Consider the following 25,734-nt stretch of genomic DNA (forward strand, 5'->3'; position numbering starts at 1 on the left):
TTGTCTCTAGCTTTTTGTTCAAGGTTAGTGCTCTACTACTTGAGCTACAGCTCCACTTCCAGCTTTTTGGAGGTAAATTGGAGATAAGAATCTCATAAAGCTTCCTGCCAGGTTGGCTGAGATTAGATCGTGAGCCACCAGTACCTGGCTTATATTTTCCCAGCACTTTCTTTTGTTTTCTTTTTCTCCCCCTTTCTCCCCCCAACCCCCAGGGGAGAGCGCAAATGCAGTCCCCCACTACCACAAATTATGCAGTTTCCCACATTTAGGGAAATCACAGGGGTCAGCAATGAAGAAGCCTGGCCCTCGGAAAACCATCTTTGTGATCATGCTATCTCCCCGCCAGGTATTATTCCCAGCATTTTAAATACCTCAAGGAAGAGTCCCCACACTGCTGGCCTGAGAAGCAGAAAGGACCCCACATCTTCCTGTCGCATCCCTAGAAGGACCTTGGCAAGGTACACACTTTTAGGAAGCCTGGGGAAAGTCTCTGAGACAGACTGGCTAAGGACTCCTCTGTTATATAAAGACCCTCACTTAATGGGGCTTGCGTTTATCCCACCAAACAACTGTTTTGTCATTTAAAAGTTCTAGTTGTGGAATGTCCATCAGACTCAGGAAACAGATGAACTATTCTCCACCCTCTGCGATGTAAACGTAGACTCTGGGGAACAATGGACTGCGCATTAAGACTGCCTGTTTCCTCAAAGTCTTCATTGTAAATTCCTTCATACTCAGTGTCAATCTCAGTGTCCCCAAATGACACCGAACTACATGGAACCTTAAAGCCAGTTAAATATTTAGATTTCACTTAGGACTTTTTCACTTCGCTGGAGTTGGAAGCCAGAGCCTCACACATGCTAGTCAAGAGCTCTATCGCTGAGCTATAGCCAGCCCTCCTTTAGTATTTTTTTAAGTAGTTATAAACCAAAAGGGCCAAATGGTTTTCAAGTAAGTGACTTTTATTTTTCTCTGATATTTCACAGTCAATTTCTATATAACTTCATACTTTCTCAAGAGAATTCACATTTGTTAAATAAATTTCTACCCCTAAATAACTCAGAGCTGGAAAATCACTTCAATATATGCATGAGTTATTTGTTTGTCAAAGGAATCATAGTAGAGAAGAAAAGTCAGACAATACTATAATCAATAAAAAGCAATGAGTATAATAAATTACAAACAGCATCAAACTCCATTCTCATAACCAATTCAATCACAAACTTTTTACACATGTTTCAGTAATGCCAATAAAATCTGCCAAAGAGTCTCTTCAGGGATGGTCTCAGCTAACACTGGTGTCCCACTTTCAGAAAACAGTAGCTTTGCCACAGTACTTCATGCCAAATATTATCAGGACCCGCTAGGGCCATTACTACTTACAGTGTTGTGCAACCAATGGAGATCTTCCTGGTGGACCCCGGTATTCCTCCATTTGCAGATCTGGCCTCTGGACTCAATGGATCTCTTCTCCCAAGACCTAGCTTCTCTACCTGGGCTCATTTGTGCCTAGCTCCGCTAAGGAAAGAACACATTCATGCTAACAGCCGAGACTCTAACTTTAGGTATGAGATGAGAGAGGAGTGGGGGTACTGCTACCCCTCCCTGCCACTCAGCAGTGAGCATCAATGGTGGCTTTCATCTTTTTTAGTGATAGGAAGGGAAATGCAAAGCCCAGCATAGGAGAAAGAGTCCAAAGGCTCAGAGCTCCACGTAGGGTTTTTCCAAAGGCATACATTTGGTTCTCGGCAAGTGCTTTCACATTTCTGACACTCAGTAAGACTCATGACTGGTGCCCAGGCTGTTGTGAATGCACCTGTCTCTATAGCTTTGCTGCCAAACTCATTCTGCCAAACAGGAAGCTTCCTAGCATGGGGCAGACTAGAGCTGCTACAGTACCATGCAGACTCAGAGGACGCAAAGAGAATGGGCCAAGAGAAAAGTCTGGTTAGAGACATACTTGCTCTGATTTTGGAAAGTCTTTCCGGAAGCAAACGAATGGTAGGGTGATGATTCTGCTAGTCACAAGGGTCTAGAGGTTTACCCAGTTATTTATTTTCTAAACTCATCATATCTACATCATGTGTCTGTGAGCACAGTATGGGAAATCTCAGCATTCCAAATGATGTTCTAGAGCTGCAGTTACCTAGTAAATAGGATCATTAACTTCTGACTTCACAAAACCTCAAGTGCACTTTCCTTACAGACTGCCATGAAAATTTATCGAAGGAATTTATAATGAACAAAGTTCTCCAGGGGATGAAAATGTTAAAAGAAGGTATAAAATATTTGAGGTTACTACTTAGGCATCTCATGGCTGATAAGATAACGCAGAAAAGAGTGTGTATCATCTGGAAATTCTCCTCATTCTCCATCTTGAGACAAGCATCAGAGAACCGACATGATACCCTTGGGCATGAAACCAATAAAACACTAACACATGAAAGAGACACAAGATGATCCCACAACTTTCTCCCATCACCATGACATTGGACAGACAGAAACAGGATACAAAAAGGAAATGGGTGAGAAGAAGGCTTTCCGATTTTGATGATCTTATATAACCTGAGGGTGATTTTGTACAATTCAAAGTTTACAAGCATAACCATTTCTTTCTTCTGAAAACAAAAGGGGGCAAGCCAAAAAGGTGGCAGCAGAGAGGTAACCTACACCAGACCCTCAGGAGCCACTAAGGCTATCCTTGAGTTTTTCAGACATAAAACAGCTCAAGAATCTCCCAGCTGCTGACAGGAAAATGCTGGTCATGGCTACTATCTTCAGTCTCTCAGTCAAAGATCAGTTCATCCACTATATTTCCAGATGGCACTGAATCAATCTCATACTGTAAGTCTGAAGCCTTTTGCCTACTCCCTAAAGTGAAATCTGTATGTGATTCAAGTGCAAGAGGCAGATGGTACTACTCTTCCTATCCTCCACCTTCAAGTTGAAGAAAACCAAGTTAAATGTAATTAAGTGCTTGTACCTGTGCCCAGAGCAATTTAGGCTTCGCCCAACTGGTGCAATGTCCTGTGGAATGCAAACACACCTCCTCTTGTTTTTGTCTATGACTGAGACAATACAAGGGAGGATCCCTGAAGGGACCTTGCATCACTGCCCAGCATGCTCATCCATTTTACTTACTGTACCCTTGATCCAGTTAGTGAGTGGGATGGTGGGAGGTACCAGCCAGAAATGCCCCCCCCCCCCCCCCAGTCATCTCTCCTCCTTTGCCCTATGATGCAGCTAAGTGTCTGCCGGCTAAGGAAAAGACTCAAGGACACTGGGAACCAGACATCCTCAGTGGAACAAAGACATGCATGGCCCACGCATGGACTACAGGTTAAGACATCAGCCAGGGGCTGGCATGTAGTTTCATGAGTGAGTTTAGAAGGAAATGCTCTAATGTACGACTTGGGAAACATGTGTGAGTAACAGCAAGAATGAAAAGAACCACTCAGATAACAGGAACATAAGCCCCTGTGCTATATGTCGGGGTGATCGGAGAATGCATCTAGGTCACTGCCTAGATGACTGGATCCAGATGTTAGAGATGCCTGCAGCTTAGCCCAGGCCTGAGGAGCCCTGCTCTTGGTGGCCTCTAGAAAAAGCTGGGTTTGTTCCTTCAGCTGGTCTAGCTCCACCTGAGTTGCCTGATTCTGACGAATCAATTCTTTCGTTTTCAAAGTGATCTCCAGGAGGCCAGACTTGTGCAGGACTACAAGGGTGTTGTGAAAGCGCCTGTGTTTGTTCTGCTGCTGCTCCGGGAAGACCTCTGGGCTGCGGCAGAGGTGCTCGGCAGCCCACAAGGGTGAGCTGTAATTGGCTGACAGTGGGGAGAGGGGAGAGCTGCTCTCTAAGCCATGCAGAGTACTGTCAGCAGCACAGATGGGGCTGGCCGGGGATGCAAAGGTCAGACTGGGAGCTTTAGCCACATGACTGCTGGACACTGGCTGAAGAGTCTGTGGACTGCCACCTGCCACCAGGGAGGGCACACCTTGCGGAGCTGAGTCCTCGGCGAGTTTGGTGCTGGGGGGTGCTGGAGTGGAGGGATTAGACAGTCCAGTGCCAGCTTTGCCTGGCTCCCTGGAAGGCAAGCTGGACCCTGGTCTCTCAGTACAGATTTTCTTCAGCATTCCACTTGCTCCTCTTTCTTCTGAGTTGAGGGAAAGGCTCCTTTTGCCTGGGTGGGGGGCTATTTTGGCGTAAGAATTCAGAATGGGTAGATAGTTTCTGGAGTCTGCCTTTCTCTCGTTTGCGTGACGGGGGCTGACAGGCGATGGCACAGGTGGATGAAGGACGAAGACCTGTGGCTGTGCCGAGATCACTTCGAAGGAGGGTTGGACAGTCCAAGACTGGAGCTGGGAAGAGCTGCTGCCCTGCAAACAAAGGAGAGAGCAGCTTCTCACTGAGGATGGAGGGTGCGGCAAAGGCAAAGCAAACAGCTACTTGAAGACAGAGATGTCTCACGTTCTGTGCTTCCCTCACCTGAAGGGGAGGTTCATAGAGGATGGAGTTCCAAAACCCACTTATATCTAATGCCACTTTTCTTGTCCTAACTTTCCCTAAGGAAAACTTGAGGAAATAGCTATTTTTATTCAAATGCTATCACTCAGAAAAAGAAACTCTGGGCAGGTGAAGTAATGACATAGTTGAGGGCACAGTTGAGACAATAAAAATGTGGACAGTACAACTTACTAGTAAAAGGTGCTAAACTTAAGGTTATGTTTTCTTGTTTTTGAGGGTACTGGGGTTTGAATTTAGAGCCTTATAATCGCTAAGCAGGTACTCTACTACTTGAGCCATGTCCCTAGCATTGAAAACTTTTACTCAAAATTTATATCTTAGCAGAAGCCTGTGGGCCCATTTTTGAGGCAGAGAAACCCAATAAACATCAAACTATTTAAAAGAGAAATGGCTGCCATGTGTTAGTGATACTTTTAGCTGACATGGTGTAAAATGCTTACCCCCTTTAGGGGTGGTGTTGTACCACTTGAGCTATACTTCTGGTTTTGACTTTTGGCTGGAGATAAAAGTCTCACAGACTTGTCTGTCTGGGCTATTTTTAAAACTGTCATCTTCTGATCTCAGTTACAATTACAGGCATAAGATATGGGTACCCAGTATTGGTTTTGTTGTTGTTTTGAAACAGGATCTCAAAAGAAACTCCTGATCCTCCTACCTCAGTTGTCCTAAGTGCTAGAATTACAGGCATGCACCACCACACCCAGCTCTCTAAAACTCTTCTTAACAAAAGACTATACTGCCTTCATTGTTTCTCTCTGAAAATATACACTTTATTTTTGAAGTACTGATTCAGATGAAATTAACAGAACATGGTTATATGTCTCCAATATTTGAAAGCCAGTCCAACTCCAACCCAGTCTCAAAGACTGAAATGTAGATGAAAGTAGGCAGAGAGTGAGCCTGACAGATCCTCATCCTTGCTGGTGATGTGTGGGTGTGTGACTTGGCTCAAGTTCCTTATGTGCTCTTTTCCCACACGTGCACATGCACACTGTTTTGCGCAGGTTTTGGCTTCTTAGATACTGGGTTGGGAATTGGACCAAATATAACTCCTTTCCTGTGCAAACATCAGCATGATGTAGAAAGCCCGTTCTGGAGCCCTCTTGGCATTCAAATATGGCTGGCATATAAAAATAAAGCAATGAAGGCTCAGAAGCAACCTTTCTCTGTGGGTTTCAACATTTTTCTCTGGCTCTCAGAGGATATCCAAAATCAGAGATCTTTTAATGTAGAGATCACCCAAGGTCAGCTCAGAAGCAAAACTTCAGGCTATTCCCCCAACTATCTAAAGCAATTTGTAATCTTCTTTCTCAAGAAGACTTTACTGGATCATTCCTCTTGATGCTGTTGTTAATTTGTTCTAATTGTTAGAGTTTACAAATTGAATTATTCTAGTTAAAATCATCCGAGGGAATACAGAACAAAATATTAGAGCTGAACGGAACCTGAGAATCATTTCATAGAAAGCCTCATGGTCAAGATGAATAAACAAAGCTCATGGTGGCTAAGTGACTGTGTACAAAATAATACTGTCCAATGGCAGAGCTGGAATCAAATCTTCAAAAGAAAAATTCCTAAAATTAAGCAGTAATGATCAAGACATTACATGATATGGAAAAGTTAAGTCCATTATTTTAATTTTAGAGCAGAGTACATTCTACAATGTTGAAGAAAAAAAACCTAGATATCTGCATACCAATGCCCATGGTGGCACTACTTACAACAGCCAAGCTATTGAATCAGTCCAGGTATACAACATCTGATGAATGGATAAAACAAAAATGCAGGGAATATACATAATGGAGTATTATTCAGCAATAAAGAAGAATGAAATTAAGTCTGCAGGAAAACGGAGGGACCTGGAGATTATCATGTTGAGCAAGACAAGTCAAACTCAGAATGTTTTTGCTCATATTTAGAAAATAATGATGATGATAATGATGATGATGACAACATGATTGTAAAAGGGGAGCTTGGGGGCGGGGAGAAACCAGTGGGAGTGGAAAGAGGAAGAGGTTGGTGGGGGTATAAAAATGATGGCAGTACTTAAGACATATATCCATATGTCTTATGGACATATATGTATATGTATATATATGGATATACATATATATGGATATATGTATAAATATATGGGTACATGTACATATGTAGAATATATATAAATACACATATATCATATATATTTTCTATATATACATATATACACAGAGACAGAAAGACACACACACACATATATAAATGCTAAAAAGTATTAAAAGAGGAATGACGGAGGGGGGATTACAAAAAGTAACATGGAGCTGGTAGTGTAGGTCAGGTAGTAGAGTACCTGCCTAGTTCAAACCCCAATAACACATGCGTGCGTGCGCACATGCACACACACACACACACACACAAAGAATATAGGCTTGGTGAATGTGATCAAAGCACATTATATGGATATATGCAATGTTACAATGAAATCCCTTTGAACAATTAATTTAGGCTAATAAAAAACAATAAAAATGAAAGTAAAATAAATTCTGGGGCGCCACTTGTCATTCAGGCCTATCTCCTGGCCAGCCTGTTTCTGTCTATAGAAGAGCCTCTGTGAGAAAAGCCTCCTCACTCTTGAGTGAGGGCCTCTTGCACCTCCTGAAGCTGTCAGCCCGCCTGCCACAGAACAGCTATCAACACAGGGACACAAGGAGAAAGAGTAAGAAGAGGGTCAGAGGAGAGGGAGGAAGAAACACAAGGAACAGAGATCCCCAGAGGCATGGGGCAGCAGGACAAACTGATTTGGGATCCACTTCCCATCTCTTTACTCTCCTTTCCTTCAAAGAGGATATGATTTACCAAGTAAAACCTTCTAATTCTTTTTCTGGAACTCACTAAGGTACCTTGTTCAAAATCACTTTGTAGCCAGGAGTTGGTGGCTCACACCTATAATCCTAGCTAATTTGGAGGCTGAGATATGAGGATTGCAGTTCCAAGCTAACCTAGCAGGAAAGCCTATGAGACTCTTACCTCCACTAACGTCCCAAAAAAGCTAGAAGTGGAGCTGTGGCTCAAGTAGTAAAGTGCTAGTTTTGAGCAAAGGGACAGCACCCAGCCCTGAGTTCAAGTCCCAGGACTGGCACCAAAAAGGAAAAAAAAAATGAGTTGCATTCTTCCCAAATAATCTTAATATTTAAGGCACTAGGTTTCTTGTCATACCACAGTCATACTCTGCTAATGTCTGACCTAAGATGGGAGGGTTGACAATTAAGCTAGACCTCTAATTTCACAATCTTTAAGTAGCCTTGTCAACATACCATGCAAGACCTGGGCTATATTTTCAGAGTAAAGTGGCACACACTTAAATGTAAAGTCAATTTCATTCCTCTTGATTTCTTTACTTCAACTCTATCAAATTCATATAACTGAATTCTCAATTTCAAACACTGGATATGTATATATATATAATATGTATACATATATATGTATATATACATGTATGTATATATTATTCACACATACAATTTTTTTAATTTAATTTTATTTTTTTTGCCAGTCCTTCCTGCAGTTTGAACTCAGAGCCTAGGCACTGTCCCTGAGCTTCCTTTGTTCAAGGCTAGCACTCTACCACTTGAGCCACAGCACCACTTCTCGCTTTTTCTGTGGTACTGAGGAATGGAACCCAGGGCCTCATGCAGCAAGCACTCTACCACTAGGCCACATTACCAGCCCCTGGATTTTTTTTTTTTCTCAGTCTTGAGACTTGAACTTGGGGCCTGGAGGCTGTCCCTGAACTCTTTTGCTCAAGGCTAGATATCTACCATTTTGAGCCAAATTCAAATTAAACAAGAAGTTCTTTTGCTGGACATTGGTGGCTCATGACTGTAATGCTAGCTACTCTGGAGTCTGATATCTGAGGACTGTGGTTTGAAGCCAGCCTGGGCTGGAAAGTCCATAAGAGTCAGAAAATCATAAGTGGAGTTATGGCTCAAAGTGGTAGAGCACTAGCCTTGAGAACAAAAGTTCAGAGACAGTGCCCAGGCTCTGAGTTCAAGTGCCACAATGGACACACACACAAAATAAAGTTTGTGGTTTGGTTCTGTTTATATATAATTAAAGATTTTAGGGCTCCCTTGAACAAATTATATGAAGATAATTTTATATAAATATAAAAATAAAATGGTGTCTCAAAAATGAGAATGTAGGCTTGGGGATTTAGCTCCGTAGAAAAGTACTAGGCCCTGAGTTTAGTCTCCCATACCACCACCATTCTTTTGGGTGGTGTGGTGGTGGTGGTGGTGGTGGTAGTTAAGGGGACTGATCTCAGGCCCATGAACATGCTAGGAAAGTACTCTACCACTGAGCCACATGTAGGCAGATCTCTTACTACTCTGTAGTTGAATGGTTAACACCCTTTCCCCAGGACAGAAAGTACACATCAGTGTGTTTCTCCTGTCTGCTTTGAAATCTCTCCTTGGCAGCACAGAAGAGTTTGTATACAGAAACTCAGAAACTTTAGTCTGCAGAGACTTTGGGCCACACTGGTCCTCCTCACCTGCTTGACCAGCACATTCTTCATGACAACCATGGGTGACAGCGTAGGGAAGGCGCTGTTTGCAGCACTGGAGCTCTGCCTCATCCTGTCTTCTCTGCCCCAGCCCAAGGCGCTCAGCATGTCCTCCGACTCCATCTGCTCTGCAGAGCTCAGACATTCTGAGCTCCCATCTGGTGGGCAAAAGAATGGTCAGTTTACTTGGGCTATACGCTAAGGACTCTTAATTCAGCTCCTAAAGAACCATGGACCCTAGCCGGGCGCTGGTGGCTCACGCCTGTAATCCTAGCTACTCAGGAGGCTGAGATCTGAGGATCGCGGTTCAAAGCCAGCCCGGGCAGGAGAGACCATGAGACTCCTATCTCCAATAAACCACCAGAAAACCGGAAGTGGCGCTGTAGCTCAAGTGGTAGAGCGCTCGCCTTGAGCTGAAGAGCTGAGGGACAGCGCTCAGGCCCAGAGTTCAAGCCCCACGACCGACAAAAAAAAAAAAAAAAAAAAAAAGAACCATGGACCCCTTGAAATAGAAAAGAACTTCGGCGATATGTGTTTTTGTGAATGTTCTGAGGTGTTTAACTTTCTTTGGATTTTCAACGGGATCCATAATCCCCCCCCCCCCCCCCACTCTAAAAGATTAAGCCTCTCTTCTCAGCTTGACTTCCTTTATAAATCTCTTACAGACAAAAACCTGTATCAGTCAGGGTTCATGTCAAAGTAATCATCACCAGTCTGTAAGAGAAACAAGTTGAAGGCTTTAAAGTGAGCTCATTACTTTCAAGAATCTATTGCTGAGAAGGAAAGAGAGCGTGGGACCCCAGACAGGATTAAGACCTTTAGAGGCTATGGACACAGATATAATTAGAATAACAAAAATAAAACCAGCCTGCAAATGTCAAAACTTTCAACCATGCTGAAGTTAAAATAGCATCAAAGTGAACATACATACACATACTTGTATACATACATAATAATTTATTCAGATAGATATAAAACAAGAGTCTAAGGGACTACTTAGGAGGAGAAGGGAGAGGAGAAAGGGAAAAAGAAAGAGGGTGAGGGGCTTTGAAATACACAGTAACTATGAATGAAAACAGCAGAAGCCAGGTGCTGGTATCTCTCGCCTGTAATCCTAGCTACTCCAGGAGGCTGAGACCTGAGGATCACAGTACGAAGCCAGCTCAGGCAGGAAAGTCTGTGAGACTCTTATCTCCAATAAACTACTCAGAAAAAGCTAGAAGTAGAACAGTGGCTTACGTGGTAAAGCACTAGCCTGGAGCAATAGAAGCTCAGGGATAGAGTTGAGGCTTTGAGTTTAAGCCCCATGGACCCACACAAAAACGAAAAAAGAAAACAGCAGAAAGAGCTTCAATGCAAGTTGTTGATCAATAGTGGGTTGGAAAGGAGGGCAAAGAGAAATAGGATCTATTGGGATGAGGGGCTAACAATGGTGAAGAAGATAAATATGGTCAAAACAGATCCGTCACTAAGTGTGAAAACTGAACAATAAACCTGCCGCCACTGCATTAGGAAAGGGGGAGGAGGTGAAAGGAGAGCAATGGGGGAGGACTGACTGGAATATATGTGTGGAAATGCCACAGTAAAAATCCTCCCTTAAATAGCTAATATATGCTAATAAAAATAGCATCCTCCTGAATTTTTAATATTGTACAATCCTGGCAAATTTGTCGAAGCTGAAGTTTTTCTTTTTTCTCTCTCTCTTTGTGCTGTTCAGCAGCTCATTTGTTGAGCATGTGAATATGCCTAGTGGAGATCCTACACAACCAGTTACAAGATGTTCTCCAAATCAAAGCAAATAAGGGCACCCTATGTAAACTCCATGCCAAAAGGTTGTGGTTAGATACCTGCTGGAGTAACCAAAAGACTGCTGTATCTTGATATTGAAGAGTCTGGGACAAAATGCTCAGCAAGAATCTCAGAGAAGAGAGCCAGATATGATGGGGTACATGCCTGTAATCTCAGCACTTGAGAGGCTGTGACTGGAGAATCACAAGTTTAAGGCCACTTTTGGCTGCTCAGTAAGATACTCTTTAAAAAAAAAAAAAGCAAATTGGGGCATCTGTGGCTCACAACTATAATCCTAGCTACTCAGGAGGCTGAGATCTAAGAATCAGTTCAAAGCCAGCCTGGGCAGGAAAGTCTGTGAGACTCTTTGTTGCCAATTAACCTGAAAACCACAAGTAGACGTGTGGCTCAAAGTGGTAGAGCGCTAGTCTTGAGCACAAAGAGCTCAGAGACAGTGCCCAGGCCCTAGGTGCAAGCCCCACGACTGACAATGTGTGTGTATGTGAGGGAGAGAGACAGAGACAGACAGACGATAAACAGATCAAAAATATAAGGCAAAATAATACTCAGTGATCTGAAACAAAACATCTTTCATGTGGGATACTCACTCACTTCTGTATAGATATGAGATTACTCAGTATATGAAGTTGGGAAAATAAAACAGCAGACATTATCATAGTTTTACAAATTTCATCATATACAAGGTACCTAGAATAATTCAGGCAGTGATAAGCGCAGTGGCACCTGGCCCAGGAGTGCCTGGGACCACCTTCTGGAACAGAACAATTGGCCTGACACCACTAAAACTGTTGGAAGGAGATGTGGTAAAAGGTCAACAGCACTAGGAATTATAGATGGACGGACTATGCACAAAGTCTGTTTTCTTCTTTGACTTGCCTAAATCTCTAAGCTTCTACAATGAGCATATATTACTCCCACGATACAAAAAACAAAGGAAAAAAAGACACTTGTTTCATAAGTCCTTCATTCTAGTCCCTCTCCGTTTCTTAGAATGAGAATTGGGGGAGACCATGTTTTTAACGAATGCGTTGAGTTAGCCTTCTAATGAGACAAGCTCAGGAAACAATGCTATGGGACAAGTGCTAGAGGTTGGCTCACCCTTCCCAACTGCCCTGACCCCAGGCAGACAACTAATTCTTCTTACTCTAAGCCCTTGGTTGGTGCTGTCCTTCTTTAAGTAACAGTCTATTAATAATTTGGCTTCTCATTCCGTGTGCTTATCAGGTGAAAATGTACCAATCTAGAGAAGTTTTGCTATCAGGTGCATTTCAACCTATAAATTAATGTAATTGATAGATTCATTTCTGTGAGCATATACATCTTCCCCTAGAGACAGTTCCACTCTCAGGACACTGAGCCCAATCCCCTGGCATTATCTCCCCCATGCATGCCTTAAGCCAAAAATGTTGAAAACTAGTTCAGTTTTTTAGGATAGTTCCAGCCACTTCTCAAGACCTCAAACTCGAAAGAAGTTTCATCATAAAATTAAGAATAACGTGGGATGCAGCTAGCCCGTTTGGGTAAGGCTGAAGATATATTAGTAAAGAAAGCTGTTCTATTTTCTTTATTTTCTTCTAACAGAGTTTAGAATCAGGCCAGGTGCTCAAATATAAAATACACAGATATTGGGGGAAGAACTGTTCAGGTAGGGGACTTTTTGAGTACAGCAAAATTATCTTCTTAAAGAACAAGTTACCTTAACACATGACATTATGTTCACATAATGAGGCTACTGCACGTGAGAAGATGGCTACACCACCTGTAAAAGGTGTTCTATAAAAACAAGAATCATTTAAGGACAAGTTTCTCAGAATGTATTCTCTCATTATAATACATGACTGATTACTTTTAACTAGCAGCCTTCAAATGGTTACATGAAGACAATATCAAGTTATATTTTCCTCTGCAATATAACAATTCCTATGGAAAAGGAGCTAACACAATAGACTCATGACCGTTTATGGTTTTTGGGTTTTTTTTGTTTTGTTTTTTCTCAGTAGCTACTGATAACAGTTGGAAATGTAAGATTTAAAGTTGAAAGTCTAGGGCTGGGAATGTAGTTTAGTAGTAGAGTGCTTGTCTAGCAGCAGGAAGCCCTGGGTTCAATTCCTCAGTGCCACATAAACAGTAAACACCAGAAGTGGTGCTGTGGCTCAAGTGGTAGAGTGCTAGCCTTGAGCTAAAGAAGCTCAGGGACAATGCCCAGGCTCTGAGTTCAAGCCCCAGGACAGGCAAGAAAAAGAAAAGGAAAGAAAAGCAAAGCAAAGCAAAGCAAAGAAAAGAAAGAAAGAGAGAGAGAGAGAAAGAAAGGAGAAGTTGAGAGTCTAAATTGAAAAAAGATGTCAAATTATTCTTTCAAAACTAAGAACCCCTCAAAGATTATGATGGACACCCACTCTGCCACATGTCATCAGAATTACCATTTATGTTAAAAGATCAGATAGCTATTTATCCCGAGTGTGAAAGCTCCCCATCCTTATCACACACACGAGTTTTAGGGAGGAAATTTTTCAAGCAGATCATTCATTACAACATAGAAAGGATAAGGTGTTATTGACCTGAAAATCCAGAATCCTTATCTGACTCGGCAGCTACCGTGCCGACCTGCCGAGACACTTTTTTCATTTCTGTGCCCCTGGCTAACTTGGCTGAGAGTCTTCTGGGGCTCTCTCTGGACGGGATTTTCCTCTCCATGTTTTACTGGACTGGAAGCACGTTCACTGATAGTCTTTTCATCTGGTTGCCCTATGAAAAACAACAGTTACATAAGAAGTCATTGCCGGGAGAGCTGAAACAGGTGATCCAAATGGTGCATAAGGTGAGGGCAAAGAGCACTGGCCTCGCCCACTTCAGCTATATTTTCTCATCTGTCTCACTGACAAAAGCTAGGAGTTTACGAAAGAGAATGGTTTCTATCTGAAAGGGGATTCATAGTCTTCTTGCTGCCCTCTAACTCCATTACAAATTCAAGACACACAAACCACATTCAGTGGAAGCTTTGTGAACTGCTAACAAAGGCATACTTGATTAGGCTTTCTGGAATGGGTAACCATATCAACTTGTCCTCCTCCCAGAGGAGAGGTAACATCAACCAACAAGGCTTGCTTTCTCAGTGTACATCTTGGGGCTCATGACCTATTGCCACCTCCCACAGTGTAGTTTCTCAAACAAACCTCTCAGTTCTTTAGATGAGTACTGAACAGAGCAAAACCAACTTCCTCTATATGCATGCTACTTTCTGAACTGCAAAAACCTTTATGGATTTGGAGGTGTAATTCAATGGTACAATACTTGTCTGCCATGCCTAACATCCTAGGTTATATCCCCAGCACAACAAAACTCCACAACTAAACCCCATATTTTTATGTGCAAGTACTATATACCCTAGAGAAGTTACATTCAGTCGTTTAAACTTATAAATCAAGTGTGCTCGCTATAAGCTAGACATTGTGCTAGGAGTGGGGGCAGACATGTTTTCATCTTTCCTCGAACTTGTGATCTAGAGAGAGGCAAACATTAACCAAGCAATCACACAACTGAAGACTATTTTATTACTATTTAGAGCTTTAAAGGGGCCAGACTAACAGTCTAGAGAACTGAGCAAAAGTGCCATGTGGCTGGGATCTGGAGGATGAGGAGTCAGTAGGAGTTAGCCAGGTACAAGATAACAGGTGGGGTGTGCAGGTGTGTTCCGGGCAATGTGAAGGCTCTAAGGAGAGCGAGGAGCTTGGCACACCCAAGAGCTGAATGGTCAGGGAGGCCAGTGCAGAGAGGAAGAATGCCACACACGGATACTGGAGGTCGGTGGGGACAGGGGTGCCTTGGAATCTGTGTTGGAAAAAAAACAGACACTAACAGGGAAGAATTTAAACTATAAGATTAACAAGATCAGATCTACCTCTTAAAAGTATTTTGGGTTGGGCACCAGTGGCTTACTATAATCCTAGCTACTCAGGAGGCTGAGATCTGAGGATCGAGGTTCAAAGCCAGCCCAGGCAAGAAAGTCCATGAGACTCTTATTTCCAATTAACCACCAAAAAGCCAGAAGTGGAGCTGTGGCTCAAGTGGTAGAGTGCTACCATGAGAAAAAAAAAAAAAAAAAAAGCTAAGGTTACAGTGCCCAGGCCCTGAGTTTAAAGAAGTATTTTGAATGCTGGCCCGCAACGAAAGCGGAGACAGGCAGGAGGCACTAAGATTATTCAGATGCTACCTCTGCAGCCCAGGGAGCTACATTAGTGGCCTGGGGAGAAGGAAAAGAGGTTGAGCTGATGTTATCTGGAGGGTAGGAGGTAGACGTGGCACTATTTTCTAAGCTAGGGAGCCTAGAACAGCATGGAAGAGAACTGGGGGTGGGGTGAGATGGTATGACTCCACTAGATCAATTTTGGTCATGTAAGACCTGAAGTGACTGTGGGTCATCCAAGGGGAGATGCTGGGTAGAATGCTACATGTAAGACAGAGTCCAAGGAAAACCCCAGATAGATCTGCCTCAGTGGTACACATCTAGACCCTGGCTAACAGTGCAAGAATGAGACAAATTATCCCTACAACGGAACTGGCAGAAGCTGAGGACATTTCAGATGTTTTAACAAATATTTGAGTCATCAAAAAATGGCAACTGTAAGGCTAAGAACACAGATGATACTGCAGGGATAAAGAGACTAGAGTAGCAGAAAAGGAAATTAATAATAATAATGATGATGATGATGATGAAAGTAGGTAGGTGTAGGCAAAGTCTAATAATGTTTCAAAATCACAATCTGTTCATGACTCCATCCTATTGTCCTGAGAGAAACATGTGCAGCCAGCCAACATTACATCTGCAAGCCCTGAAGTGCTAAGCCTGAATGTTTCTGATAATGGAGGGCCTAGTGAAGAACACAAGAGGAAGGATTCACAATGTAATTAAATAGAAGAATGCTCTGAAGCATCCTTGACAGTTCTTGTGCTCAAACTCCAGTATATAGATGAACTAAAGGAAAGATAAACTAATCTGAATGAGATGAAACACAATTCCAAGTAAAAAAGATTTTGTCATATCATTTAAGGGGACTGGCTTCCTCTTTCAATTCACGTCTAATAAGGACTCTTCCACAGGTCACATGTTTAATCCTATGGGCATAACATGTAATCAATGGCACTGTTTTTTTTTTTTTGTTGTTGTTGTTGTTTTTTTGGGTCCAGTCGTGGGGCCTGAACTCTGGGCCTGGGCGCTGTCCCTCAGCTCTTCAGCTCAAGGCTAGCACTCTACCACTTGAGCCACAGCGCCACTTCCGGCTTTTTTCTTATGTGGTGCTGAGGAATCGAGCCCAGGGCCTCGAGCATGCAAGGCAAGTGCTCTACCACTGAGCCACCTTCCCAGCCCCAATGGCACTGTTTTTGTTTTTTTTTCTTCCTTTTTTGGTTGTGGGACTTAAACTCAGGGGCTGGTCATTGTTCCTGAGCTTTTTCACTCAAGGCAGACCACAAAGCCACTTCTGATTTTCTGGTGGTTAACTGGAGATAAGACTCCCACAGACTTTCCTGCCCAAGCTGGCTGTGAATCACAATCCTCAGTTCTCAGCCTCCTGAGTAACTAGGGTTACAGATGTGAGCCTCTGGCACCTGGCACACTGTCACATCTTACAGAGCACTCTGCAAAAGCAGTTCTATTTGACAGCTATGATGTTTTATACCATGGACAACCCAGTTTAAAAAGCAGACTAAAATGTAAAACTGTATCTCTAATTAAATCAAGATCCTTTTGTATGAAACCCAGCAAATGTGCATAGTGTTACTTTCCTAAAATAATAATTTCAAATGTGAATAGGAGCCTTCTTCAACATGGAAGCACAAGTGACTCGTGGATTCAGACTAGACCAGGTCTAACCAGCCTGGTGATCCAGATTAAGAGAGGCAGCTCACGTTGGCTGTAAATAGTTAAGAACCTAAGGAGGTTTCACAGTATCTTACCAGGCATGGGTTACTTTATAGATATTTTAGATAAAACATCTGATTTTGCCTTTTATAATCTTTATAACAAGACAATGAGAAACATCTTGGTATGTTATTAAAATGTACACAATGAAGCTACAGAAAAATACACAGGAATTTATTCTGTTTCACCAAGAATTTACAAGGCAGTATTGCTAATGGAATCAAAATATTGAAACACTGACAAATCAGTTAAGAGGAAAGTAGCTTAATCATAATCAAAAAAAAAAAAAAAGAACCTCGGGGAAGGTAGGGAGGGAAGGGATGGTAGGGGGAAAACAATGGAGGGGGTAACAATGCTCAATAGGAAATGTACTCATTACCTTACTCATGTAACTGTAACCCTCTGTATAGTATCTTTACAATTAAAAAAAAAAAAAAGAGGAAAGTAGATGCTAACATTTTAGATCCTGGGGAGCTGGCTGCAGGTGGAAATAAAGAACACATAATTGACTTTAGAATGGTAAATCGACTATTTTGGGTATGAAAAATATAAAAGGCTGTTCTCGATGAAGTTCTCTTTTTATAGCAGAAAGCCTTAGTGTCCCAGCCAAGGAGGCTCATGTGGCAGGGCACATGAGGAGCTACATCCCTCTCCAGCTCACTTGTCTGGCAGAGAGTGGGCTGAGGGAGTCCGTGAGCAATTAACACGGACCCACGCTACATAGCATCAAGGAAGTCTGGGCCGAGAAGCAGTGGTAGCATTGGCCACCAGGACCACACCAATGGCAAAGTCTGAAAACCTTCAGAACACTAGCTTTTCTTCTCCATCAGCATATTTTATAGTAAAGTTTAGATGCTCTCAACTGAGAAGGAATTAAAGATTCCTCTCAGCATCTCATACCTTGGCTTCCTGGCCCAGCCTGGAACTACTTAACTGCTTTACAAACATCTCAGACCCTATGCCTCTTACTTATTTTGCATTAAGCTCTCAAACTGTCAGAAATGACCCAAAGTGGACCTAGGACAGATATGCTAAAATTCACAATTCAAAGCTAATCAATAAAAACAGGCTTACAGAAATAGGAATAAGATAAAATCCTAGCCCAGTGACAGTGGCTCACACCTGTAATCCTAGCTATCAGGACGCTGAGATCTGAGGAGGGAGGTTCAAAGCCAGCACAGGCAGGAAAGTCTGGTGAAACTCTCATCTCCAATTAACCACCAGAAAACCAGAAGTGGCGCTGTGGCTCAAGTGGTAGAATGAGCGCCTTGAGCTGAAGAGCTGAGGGACAGCACCCAGGCCCAGAGTTCAAGACCCAGGACCGACCAAAAAAAAAAAAAAGATAAAATCCTAGCAATTACTCCATACCACTTGTGCTTACTTCTATCTTTTGCACTTCTTATATTAGCATTTAGTTATTTATCTCCTTGACCTCACAGGTGGCCTCTTTCCATCCTTGAAACTCAGCCTCCAATAATGACAATGTCAAAGAAAATAACAGATTCTAACAAATCTGTCTTGCTGAGTGTCTGACTGCCAGAGCACTTTAGCTGTCAGAGAAATACCTGAACACCTTGAAGATCAAGACTTAGCCTTTCCAAACACGATAGTCATCTCAAGATCTAGTCAGGTCGAATACAAGACACATATCTAATCTACCCTTTGTTCTAAGATGAAACTTCTGGGACAAATCCACCAGCCAAATTAAAGGTTGGTGTAATCCATAATCTCTGGAGATCTGAGTTCATGATAAAAAGGAGACCAAAGGGTTACAAGGAAAGGATCTGAAATGCAGCTGGCAGCTCTCTCCTTTTATAGATACTTGGCAACATTCCTGAGAGCTCACATTCCCTTTAAAATGTGTCACGTGTATGACATGCATGCACAGAGAGGTGTGAGGAGAAAGACCAAGCAGAGGTTTAAATACAATAAAGTGATAAGGGCATAGAAAATAATTTACTAGTCACAAAACCATGAATAATCATTTACAATTATAAACATCTTACTATGTTTTCTTTGAAGTTATTTCCTTTTGATCTGTCTTTTCACAGATACCATTCTTGGGGGGGGGGAATGTCTGTGTATTTTAATGATGTAAAAAAATACCACCAATATTCATATACATGCATACATTTATATACATTATCATTCTCTAACTTGGTTGAAAATTAGTGTCAAAGATCCTGAGCCTTGGGATTCATACAATTTCCTACATTTGAAACCAAGTAGGGTTTCAAATCTCTATCCTTGCCTTTCAAAGGGCAAGAGGATTAAAGTTTCTTTGCAAAAAGAGTTCACAGTAACAGTGCCCACCTAGCCACTTGCACCAGCCCACATGGCATCTGTACCAGACAGCATGTACACCCTCCAGGCATCCAGCAGCCTGCCAGCTCAGCAGGACAGAACTGGGCTGTGCTCTGACTGGCATACCACAAGTCTCCAAGGCAAACGCCAGGCAATGTGGACACTGCCAGGACTTGGGCAATAACAGGGCACCTGGCTCTGGCCTGGGCCGAGATCACAACTACCCCCCCCCCCCCAAACCACCCCTAACTACTAACTCCACTGTCCGCCTTCTCCCACACCCCTATTTCTGACGAGTTGGCCACTCGGGAGATATAATCAGCAAGGGGGGAGGGAGGGAATGGTAGGTCTGTGGAAAAGGCAGCACACCTGTACCCCAGGCCCAGATAAGGAGCTCCTTAGGGGAGATCCAGGCAGCTCCCGGGTGAGTGGCTCCGTGCTGGCTCCCGGCCCATCACGGGCCCTCCACTCACAGCCCGGCAGGCCTCCAGCTTCGGTCCCGCGGTCGCCTCCCAGGTCCCGGTCTCCCCCATGGCCGGCCCAGAGCCCACCTGCCCTAACCCACTCTCTCCAAACTTGCTCCCCACACCAGCCCCTCCGCCCCTGGCCAGCCCCTGGCTGCAGACCCACCAACGTGGGCAGACGGGCCCTCTGCGCGCTCTGTCTGTCTCCCTGCTCCCCCAAAAGCTCGTAGCCCCCCCAAAGTCCTGGCTCCCCCTCCCGCCTCCCTCGCCCCTCTTCCTCCCGTCCCCACTCCCGCCTGGCTTCCTCGCGCTCCCCGCCTGGACCCTTCGGGCCGCGCCGTCCTCGCTCCCTCCACCGCCCCGCTCCCCGGCCAAGCCCTCACTTTCTCACCTAGGGCCAGGGTCGCGGGCTTCTCCACCAGCCCCGCAGGTCCGCTGGCGCATGCGCGAGCCCGGCCTCACGGCTCCATGACAACCCCTTGGCCGCTGGGCCTCCAGCTATTCCCGGGCCTCCCGCCCATTTCTCCTCCCTCCGCCTCCGCCACTGCTTTCACCAACTACGGAGCCTGGCTCGGATGACCCGGCACCATAGAGACGGCACGCTGTTCTCCTAGAGAGACTTCGCAGGAGGGAGGGAGGGAGGGGAACGCTCCTCCCCACTTCCTCCGGAAGGGGCGGGTGCAAAGAGGCTTGCGCCCTCTCTACGCGACAGGCGCGTGTCTCTATGGTTGGCTGCGGCGGCCCGCGCCGCCATCTTGTCGGAGCCCTCGCGCGTTGGCGCCCGGGCCGAGGGTGGCAGGCGGGTGTTTGAGGGTACTGGGGAGCCTGCTTGGAGGCCGTAGGGGCTGGAGGCTTGGTTGGGGAGACTTCCAGTGGGAAGCTGCTCTGGGAAGTGTGCTGCCAGGGCGTCGTTAGGGAGCAGGCGATTTTAGGCCCAGGCCCGGCGAGTCCGTCCAGCCACGCACCCCTGTGTGCCAGTGCGGGCAGGGGCGGCGACGGGGCTCGTCCGTGCGAGTAGCAGCGCGTCGGCCCCGCGCCAGCCGCGCTGGGGTTGAGGGAGAGGCAGAGTGAAGATACGCATGGTTATAACGTCGTGCTCAGAGGTAGCAGGTGGGATTGGCTATGTCCACAGTCATGGTCTGGCCTTTCCTGGGTTCCAGAATGACTTGCAGGGAAGAATGGCTCGGGACAAAGGACATAGGTTCAGTGGCGGGTTGTCTGCTTTGCTCTCATAACTCCATGCTTCTCCCACAGCCCACGGACCCCCCCCCCCCCCCCGCGGCCCCTCCTGGCTCTCAGGAAAACGTCACCCCCGACCTTACCTAAAAGTACAGGACTGCTGGTGTCCAGAGGATACCCTTACCATAAATCCCTAACATCCTCCCCGCTCCCCCTTCCCTGGTCTCCCTGACCCTACTTCTCCGTGTTACATGTTACATGTTACTGTAGCTATGGTTTGAGCCTGTTCTGGTCTGCTGAGGTCTCTGCCTTCTTTCTCTACTTTTGTCTGCTTGGTCTTTCCTAACATTCATGACTCAGTTTCCTAACATACACAATGGAGGAGTCTGGGAGGCCTACCCTTTACCTCACTTTTGGTTAATTTATTGGCTCAAGTAAGAAATCTGTGTTTCTCAGCAAAAAACAACAACAAAACATTTAAGCACCTGCTACAGTTAGTGCCTGAGGGACCTGCAGGAGGGGAGCACTTGGCTGGGGTGTCTCCATGGGAGAATTGGCAAGTGGCAGATGCCACATCACTCACATTCTTTTGCCAGGTGTCCCATGGTTGGTTTGAGACCTCTTGAACTCTCCAGATCATGCTGACTGAGGCTGAGAGACAATGAGTATTTCAGTTGCCATTTGATGCTTGGCTCACTAAGTCTAGTGTGGCTGTCTTAGATGTTGGGTTTTATATGAGTGCTGTTTCTAGCACCAGCCATTGGGGAAGTTATCAGATGAACATGTAGGAAAACCAGGGTCAGGATCAGAAGATGGGTTTATAAACCTTGAGAGTAAAATTATATCACCAGTGGAAGAGAGGACAGACAGCTTAAAGATTCCAGACAGTAGGTTCTAAAACTGCACCGTCCAAATCAGTTGTCTCCATGAAGAGCTATTTAGATAAAACATCCAGTTTTCCTCCACTCAAGAGCTTCATAGCTACTACAGCTAATTTTATTGAACAACACATTCCCAGCACTGCAGAAAGTTATATTGGACAGCACTGATCTAGATGATGGTGAATTGCCCTATCCTGGCAATCAAAGCATTTTAAAGTACCATGAAGTCCTAGTTAATTGTTAGTCCTCTATACACAGATGCTAATACTGACTATGAGTGTGCTTATTAGCATAAGCTCTTAATCTTTGTCCTACAAAAGGGCAAATAAGTCAGACTTTCCTGATTTTAACTGAAAATGAGTAGGCAGCTACAATGTACTAATTTGAGTTTCAAAGACGTTTGGCAATGGAACCAAATAAGTCAAACCTATTTACTGATAGGCATAATTTTATGATTATTTTACCATATGGTCTTACATAACTACATAGAATAAACCATTTATAAAATGGATAATAGTGAGGTACTAGTGTCTCACACCTGTAATCCTAGCTACTCAGAAGGCTGAGATCTGAGGATTGCAGTTCAAATTCAAACTGGGTAAGAAAGTCTGTGAGACTCCAATTAACCACCAGAAAACCAGAAGTGTATCTATGGCCCAAAGTGGTAGAGCACTAGCCTTGAGCTTATGCTCAGGTGACAGTGACTAAGCCCTCAGCTTAAGCCCTACAACTGACAGAAGAAGAAAAAGGGATACTCTTTTATATAGCCCCTTAAAAACTATCTTTAGTTAGCAAGGTTTAGAAATCAGCATTTCTATAGTTTCCTGATGCAACAAGTTCTTTAATCTTTCTTGAATTCTTGCTAAAACTGTTTTCTATGATGGGCAGTAGATTTTGAAACTCCGTGTGTGTGTGTGTGTGTGTGTGTGTGTGTGTGTGTGTGTGTGTGTGTGATTTTGAAACTGTGTGTGTGTGTGTGTGTGTTGGTCCTGGGACTTGACCTTGCCCAGCTGGCTTTGAACCATGATCCTCATATCTCAGCCTCCTGAGTAGATGACAAGCATGAGCTACCAGCATCTGGCAAAACTCCACTTCTTGCTGTAGCATCTTAGCATTTGGAGTCCTCCCAGTACCATTTGTTGGCAGCAGAGGGAGACATGCTCCCTTAAATGCTACACTTGGAGATGTAGAATAGGTTTCTTTTTCCTTCTGTAAAGAAGAGCTGGAATGAAAAAACAAATCGTTTAACTAGGGATACAGGTGGACCCATTGCAACAATGAGATGTACAAGTCGTTATGTTGAAAACGAACTTTACAACTTTGGTGGGAGGGGGGAGGACCGAGAGGGGGGAGGAGGGGAGTATGGGAAGGGGTAGGAAGGAGAAACAAAGAGGAGGCAACAATGCTTGATAAGAAATGTACTTGTTATCTTGCCCATGTAATTGTAACTCCTCTATACGGTATTCTCACAATAAAAATTAATTAAATAAATAAAAAAGAAGAGCTGGGTCAGAAACCTCAATTCTGCCCAACCCACTTCATTGTCAGCATGTGAGGATACCATGAAGTGTGAGCTTGTGTTGTTTTCTTACTAAAGAATGTGTATTTTTGGATATTTAATTTTTTCACAATTATTTTGACTAGGTTTGGTGTGTGCCATTGTAATCTCATATTCTGGAGGTTAGTAGGAGGATGGTTCCAGCCGGGACAATATAGTAAGGCCCTGTCTCAATTTTTTTTTTTTTTTTTTGCCGGTCATGGAGTCTGAACTCTGGGTCTGAACGCTGTCCCTCAGCTCTTCAGCTCAAGGCTAGCACTCTACCACTGGAGCCACAGAGCCACTTCCGGCTTTTTCTGTTTATGTGGTGCTGAGGAATGGAACCCAGGGCCTCATGCTTGCAAGGCATGCACTCTACCGCTGAGCTACCTTCCCAGCCCCCCTGTCTCAATTTTTTAAATAAGATTTTTATTTTAAAATTGAATTTAAAATTTAAATTATTTTAAAGTATTTTAAAGTAATTAAAATAGTATAATAGAAATCAGGGAAAGTATTCAAAAGGCCTCATTTCAAATCCCAGCTTCTATCAATAACATTGTCAAAAGAAGAACATTTTGACATCCATATACACAAGAAGAAACTGCATGGTCTCACATTTAAAATTTGAATAATTTCAGATTTCTGAAAACATGACATTCTTATTTCTCCAGTTTTGCCACTGTTCTTGGACCAGCATTTCATATTGCTGAACCTACCTTGATAGTCTAAAGTCATCCTCTAGCCTCATCAGTACTCAGCACTGTTAATGCTGACCACTTTAGGGCCATTTTTAAAAAGGATTTGATAATGTGAGTGCATTTGTACTCACCACTCCAGCCTCATGGTCATAAGAAAAGAGGCTAGTGTTCTGTCCTGGAGTAGGCAGAGGGAGCTGTGGTCCCATACAGGAAGAGGCAGAAGTCAGAAAGAGCAGGACGCATGATCTGCTTTCCTCAGATGACAAGGCTGCCCCAGCCATGTTACTTCTTGGCTGATGTTTTTAGGAGACTATCTGGAAGAACAGGAACATGAAAAAGACAATATTCAAATATTCTTTAAGGTGTTAATAGATAGATCTGGGTTTGATTCTAGGGACCATGAAAACTTCCAAATGCTGTTATTCTCTTGGCGATACCTAAAATTTCTTTGACACCAGAGTACTTAGAACCCAAGGTAAAGTCATAACAACAATGACTTAACTATTTGCCAGACCTGATTCTAAGTGATTTTCCCAAGTATATGTACTCACTCCTCCCACAGTACTGAAAGGTGATGCCAATACTGTCCTTTGACTGGAGTCAACTAGGGTATAGAGGCCATGCTACTTGTCAGGGTCATCAATGATAAAGAGTAGAGCCAGGATTAGGATTCCAGATTAAAGATGTTGAAGGGGAAATGGATTTCATCACACCTCTTCTCTGCTGTATTAGGCCTGAAGGAAACCACAAGCATTAGGGGCAGACACTTGTGTGGGAAGGACTCTAGGGTGGAGGTTGGGCACTGTCAGGGTGAACTTTACAGCAAATTCCTCCAGCTGTTCTGCACAGGATAGAGATGCTGGCTGAGGTGGGAGAGGGAAGACAAGTGGCAGAGGTGTATTCTGATCTCCACCCTCATCTTCTCCAATACGACAAAGCTGCTTTTCACCTGTGAGATCCTTTACATAGAATCTTTTTAGTGAAAAGACTTTTAGAAAGTCTGAATATGTGGCTTTGATTGATTTGGGTTTTTTAAATTTTATTTTTTGTTGGTTGTGGGGCTTGACCTCAGGGCCCGGACACTGTTCCTGAGCTTTTTTTGCTCAAGGCTTTAACGCTCTATCACTTTGAGCCACAGTTCCACTTCTGTTTTTTCTGGTGGACTTTCCTGCCCAGGCTGGCTTCAAACTGCTATCCTCAGATCTCAGCTTCCTGAGTAGCTAGGATTACAGGTGTGAGGCACTGTCACTCAGCGAAGCTTTGATTTAAACTCACAACTTAAAACTCTTTCTCAGATGATCCAGAAAGCTATTCAGTTGCCTGTTTATGTGGTGAGCCATTTGACTTCTGATTTGTAGATTCTTCTTGGCTTCCTACCCAGCCTCACAGGCTTCTCTTCCTTCTATAAACTGCTTGTGGATTCCAGTTGAGTCCACCTGTATAAGACACAAAAGGTAAGGAACACAGGCCACCATGACAGAAAGCCAGATAGAAATAGAGCTCAGGAAGCTAGCTACAAAGCCCAGAGTGTGAAGTGACAACACAGAAATTGTTCCCAATAGTGAGAGCCTTGTGTCTCTTGTAGTTTGATCTAGACTGGCTTGACTGCTCGTCTTGAGTATAGTACCTATTTGTCTTCCCATTGCAGTCTAAACTCCTTAAGAGCTGAGTTTGTGTTCAGTTTTCTCCCACAAAGCAAATTCCACATAGTAGGTGTCCACTCAGTTTGATAGCAGTGGGGGCCAAACTTGTTGAATATTTAATAGTTGGCTCATGCATCATACTGAAAGACGCCAGAGAGAGAAACAGATCATACCACATGGGGGAGTAGCTTCCAAGATTTCTGGGGCAAGAACAGACTGCACCTCTCCTGTTTTT

At 43.9% G+C, this 25,734-nt stretch overlaps 1 protein-coding gene and 1 pseudogene across 1 annotated transcript; both read right to left on the reverse strand.

The window, feature by feature from the left end:
• Nucleotides 1-209: 209 nt before the first annotated feature.
• On the reverse strand, nucleotides 210-353 carry LOC122118906 (annotated as a pseudogene).
• Nucleotides 354-944: 591 nt separating this feature from the next.
• Nucleotides 945-20,180, reverse strand: Cipc (CLOCK interacting pacemaker). Its single transcript, XM_042692712.1, has 4 exons — nucleotides 19,953-20,180; nucleotides 13,435-13,621; nucleotides 9,056-9,225; nucleotides 945-4,376 (listed from the first exon to the last, which is right to left on the reverse strand). The coding sequence occupies exons 2-4, from the start codon at nucleotides 13,568-13,570 to the stop codon at nucleotides 3,483-3,485; spliced, it is 1,200 nt and encodes a 399-aa protein (XP_042548646.1). The 5' UTR covers nucleotides 13,571-13,621; nucleotides 19,953-20,180; the 3' UTR covers nucleotides 945-3,482.
• Between the last annotated feature and the right edge of the window lie 5,554 nt (nucleotides 20,181-25,734).

Source organism: Dipodomys spectabilis, unplaced genomic scaffold, assembly GCF_019054845.1.
Source record: "Dipodomys spectabilis isolate Male_0828 unplaced genomic scaffold, ASM1905484v1 ptg000157l, whole genome shotgun sequence".
Taxonomy (NCBI): domain Eukaryota; kingdom Metazoa; phylum Chordata; class Mammalia; order Rodentia; family Heteromyidae; genus Dipodomys; species Dipodomys spectabilis.

Excerpts from the sequence above, each read along its gene's own strand:
- Cipc (XM_042692712.1), bottom strand. The coding sequence starts at position 13,570 with ATGGAGAGGAAAATCCCGTCCAGAGAGAGCCCCAGAAGACTCTCAGCC. Across the intron at positions 9,226-13,434 it reads TAAGGATTCTGGATTTTCAG|ATGGGAGCTCAGAATGTCTG; the intron begins GTCAATAACACC and ends TTTGCCCACCAG. Across the intron at positions 4,377-9,055 it reads AGAATGTGCTGGTCAAGCAG|GGCAGCAGCTCTTCCCAGCT; the intron begins GTGAGGAGGACC and ends CTTTGTTTGCAG.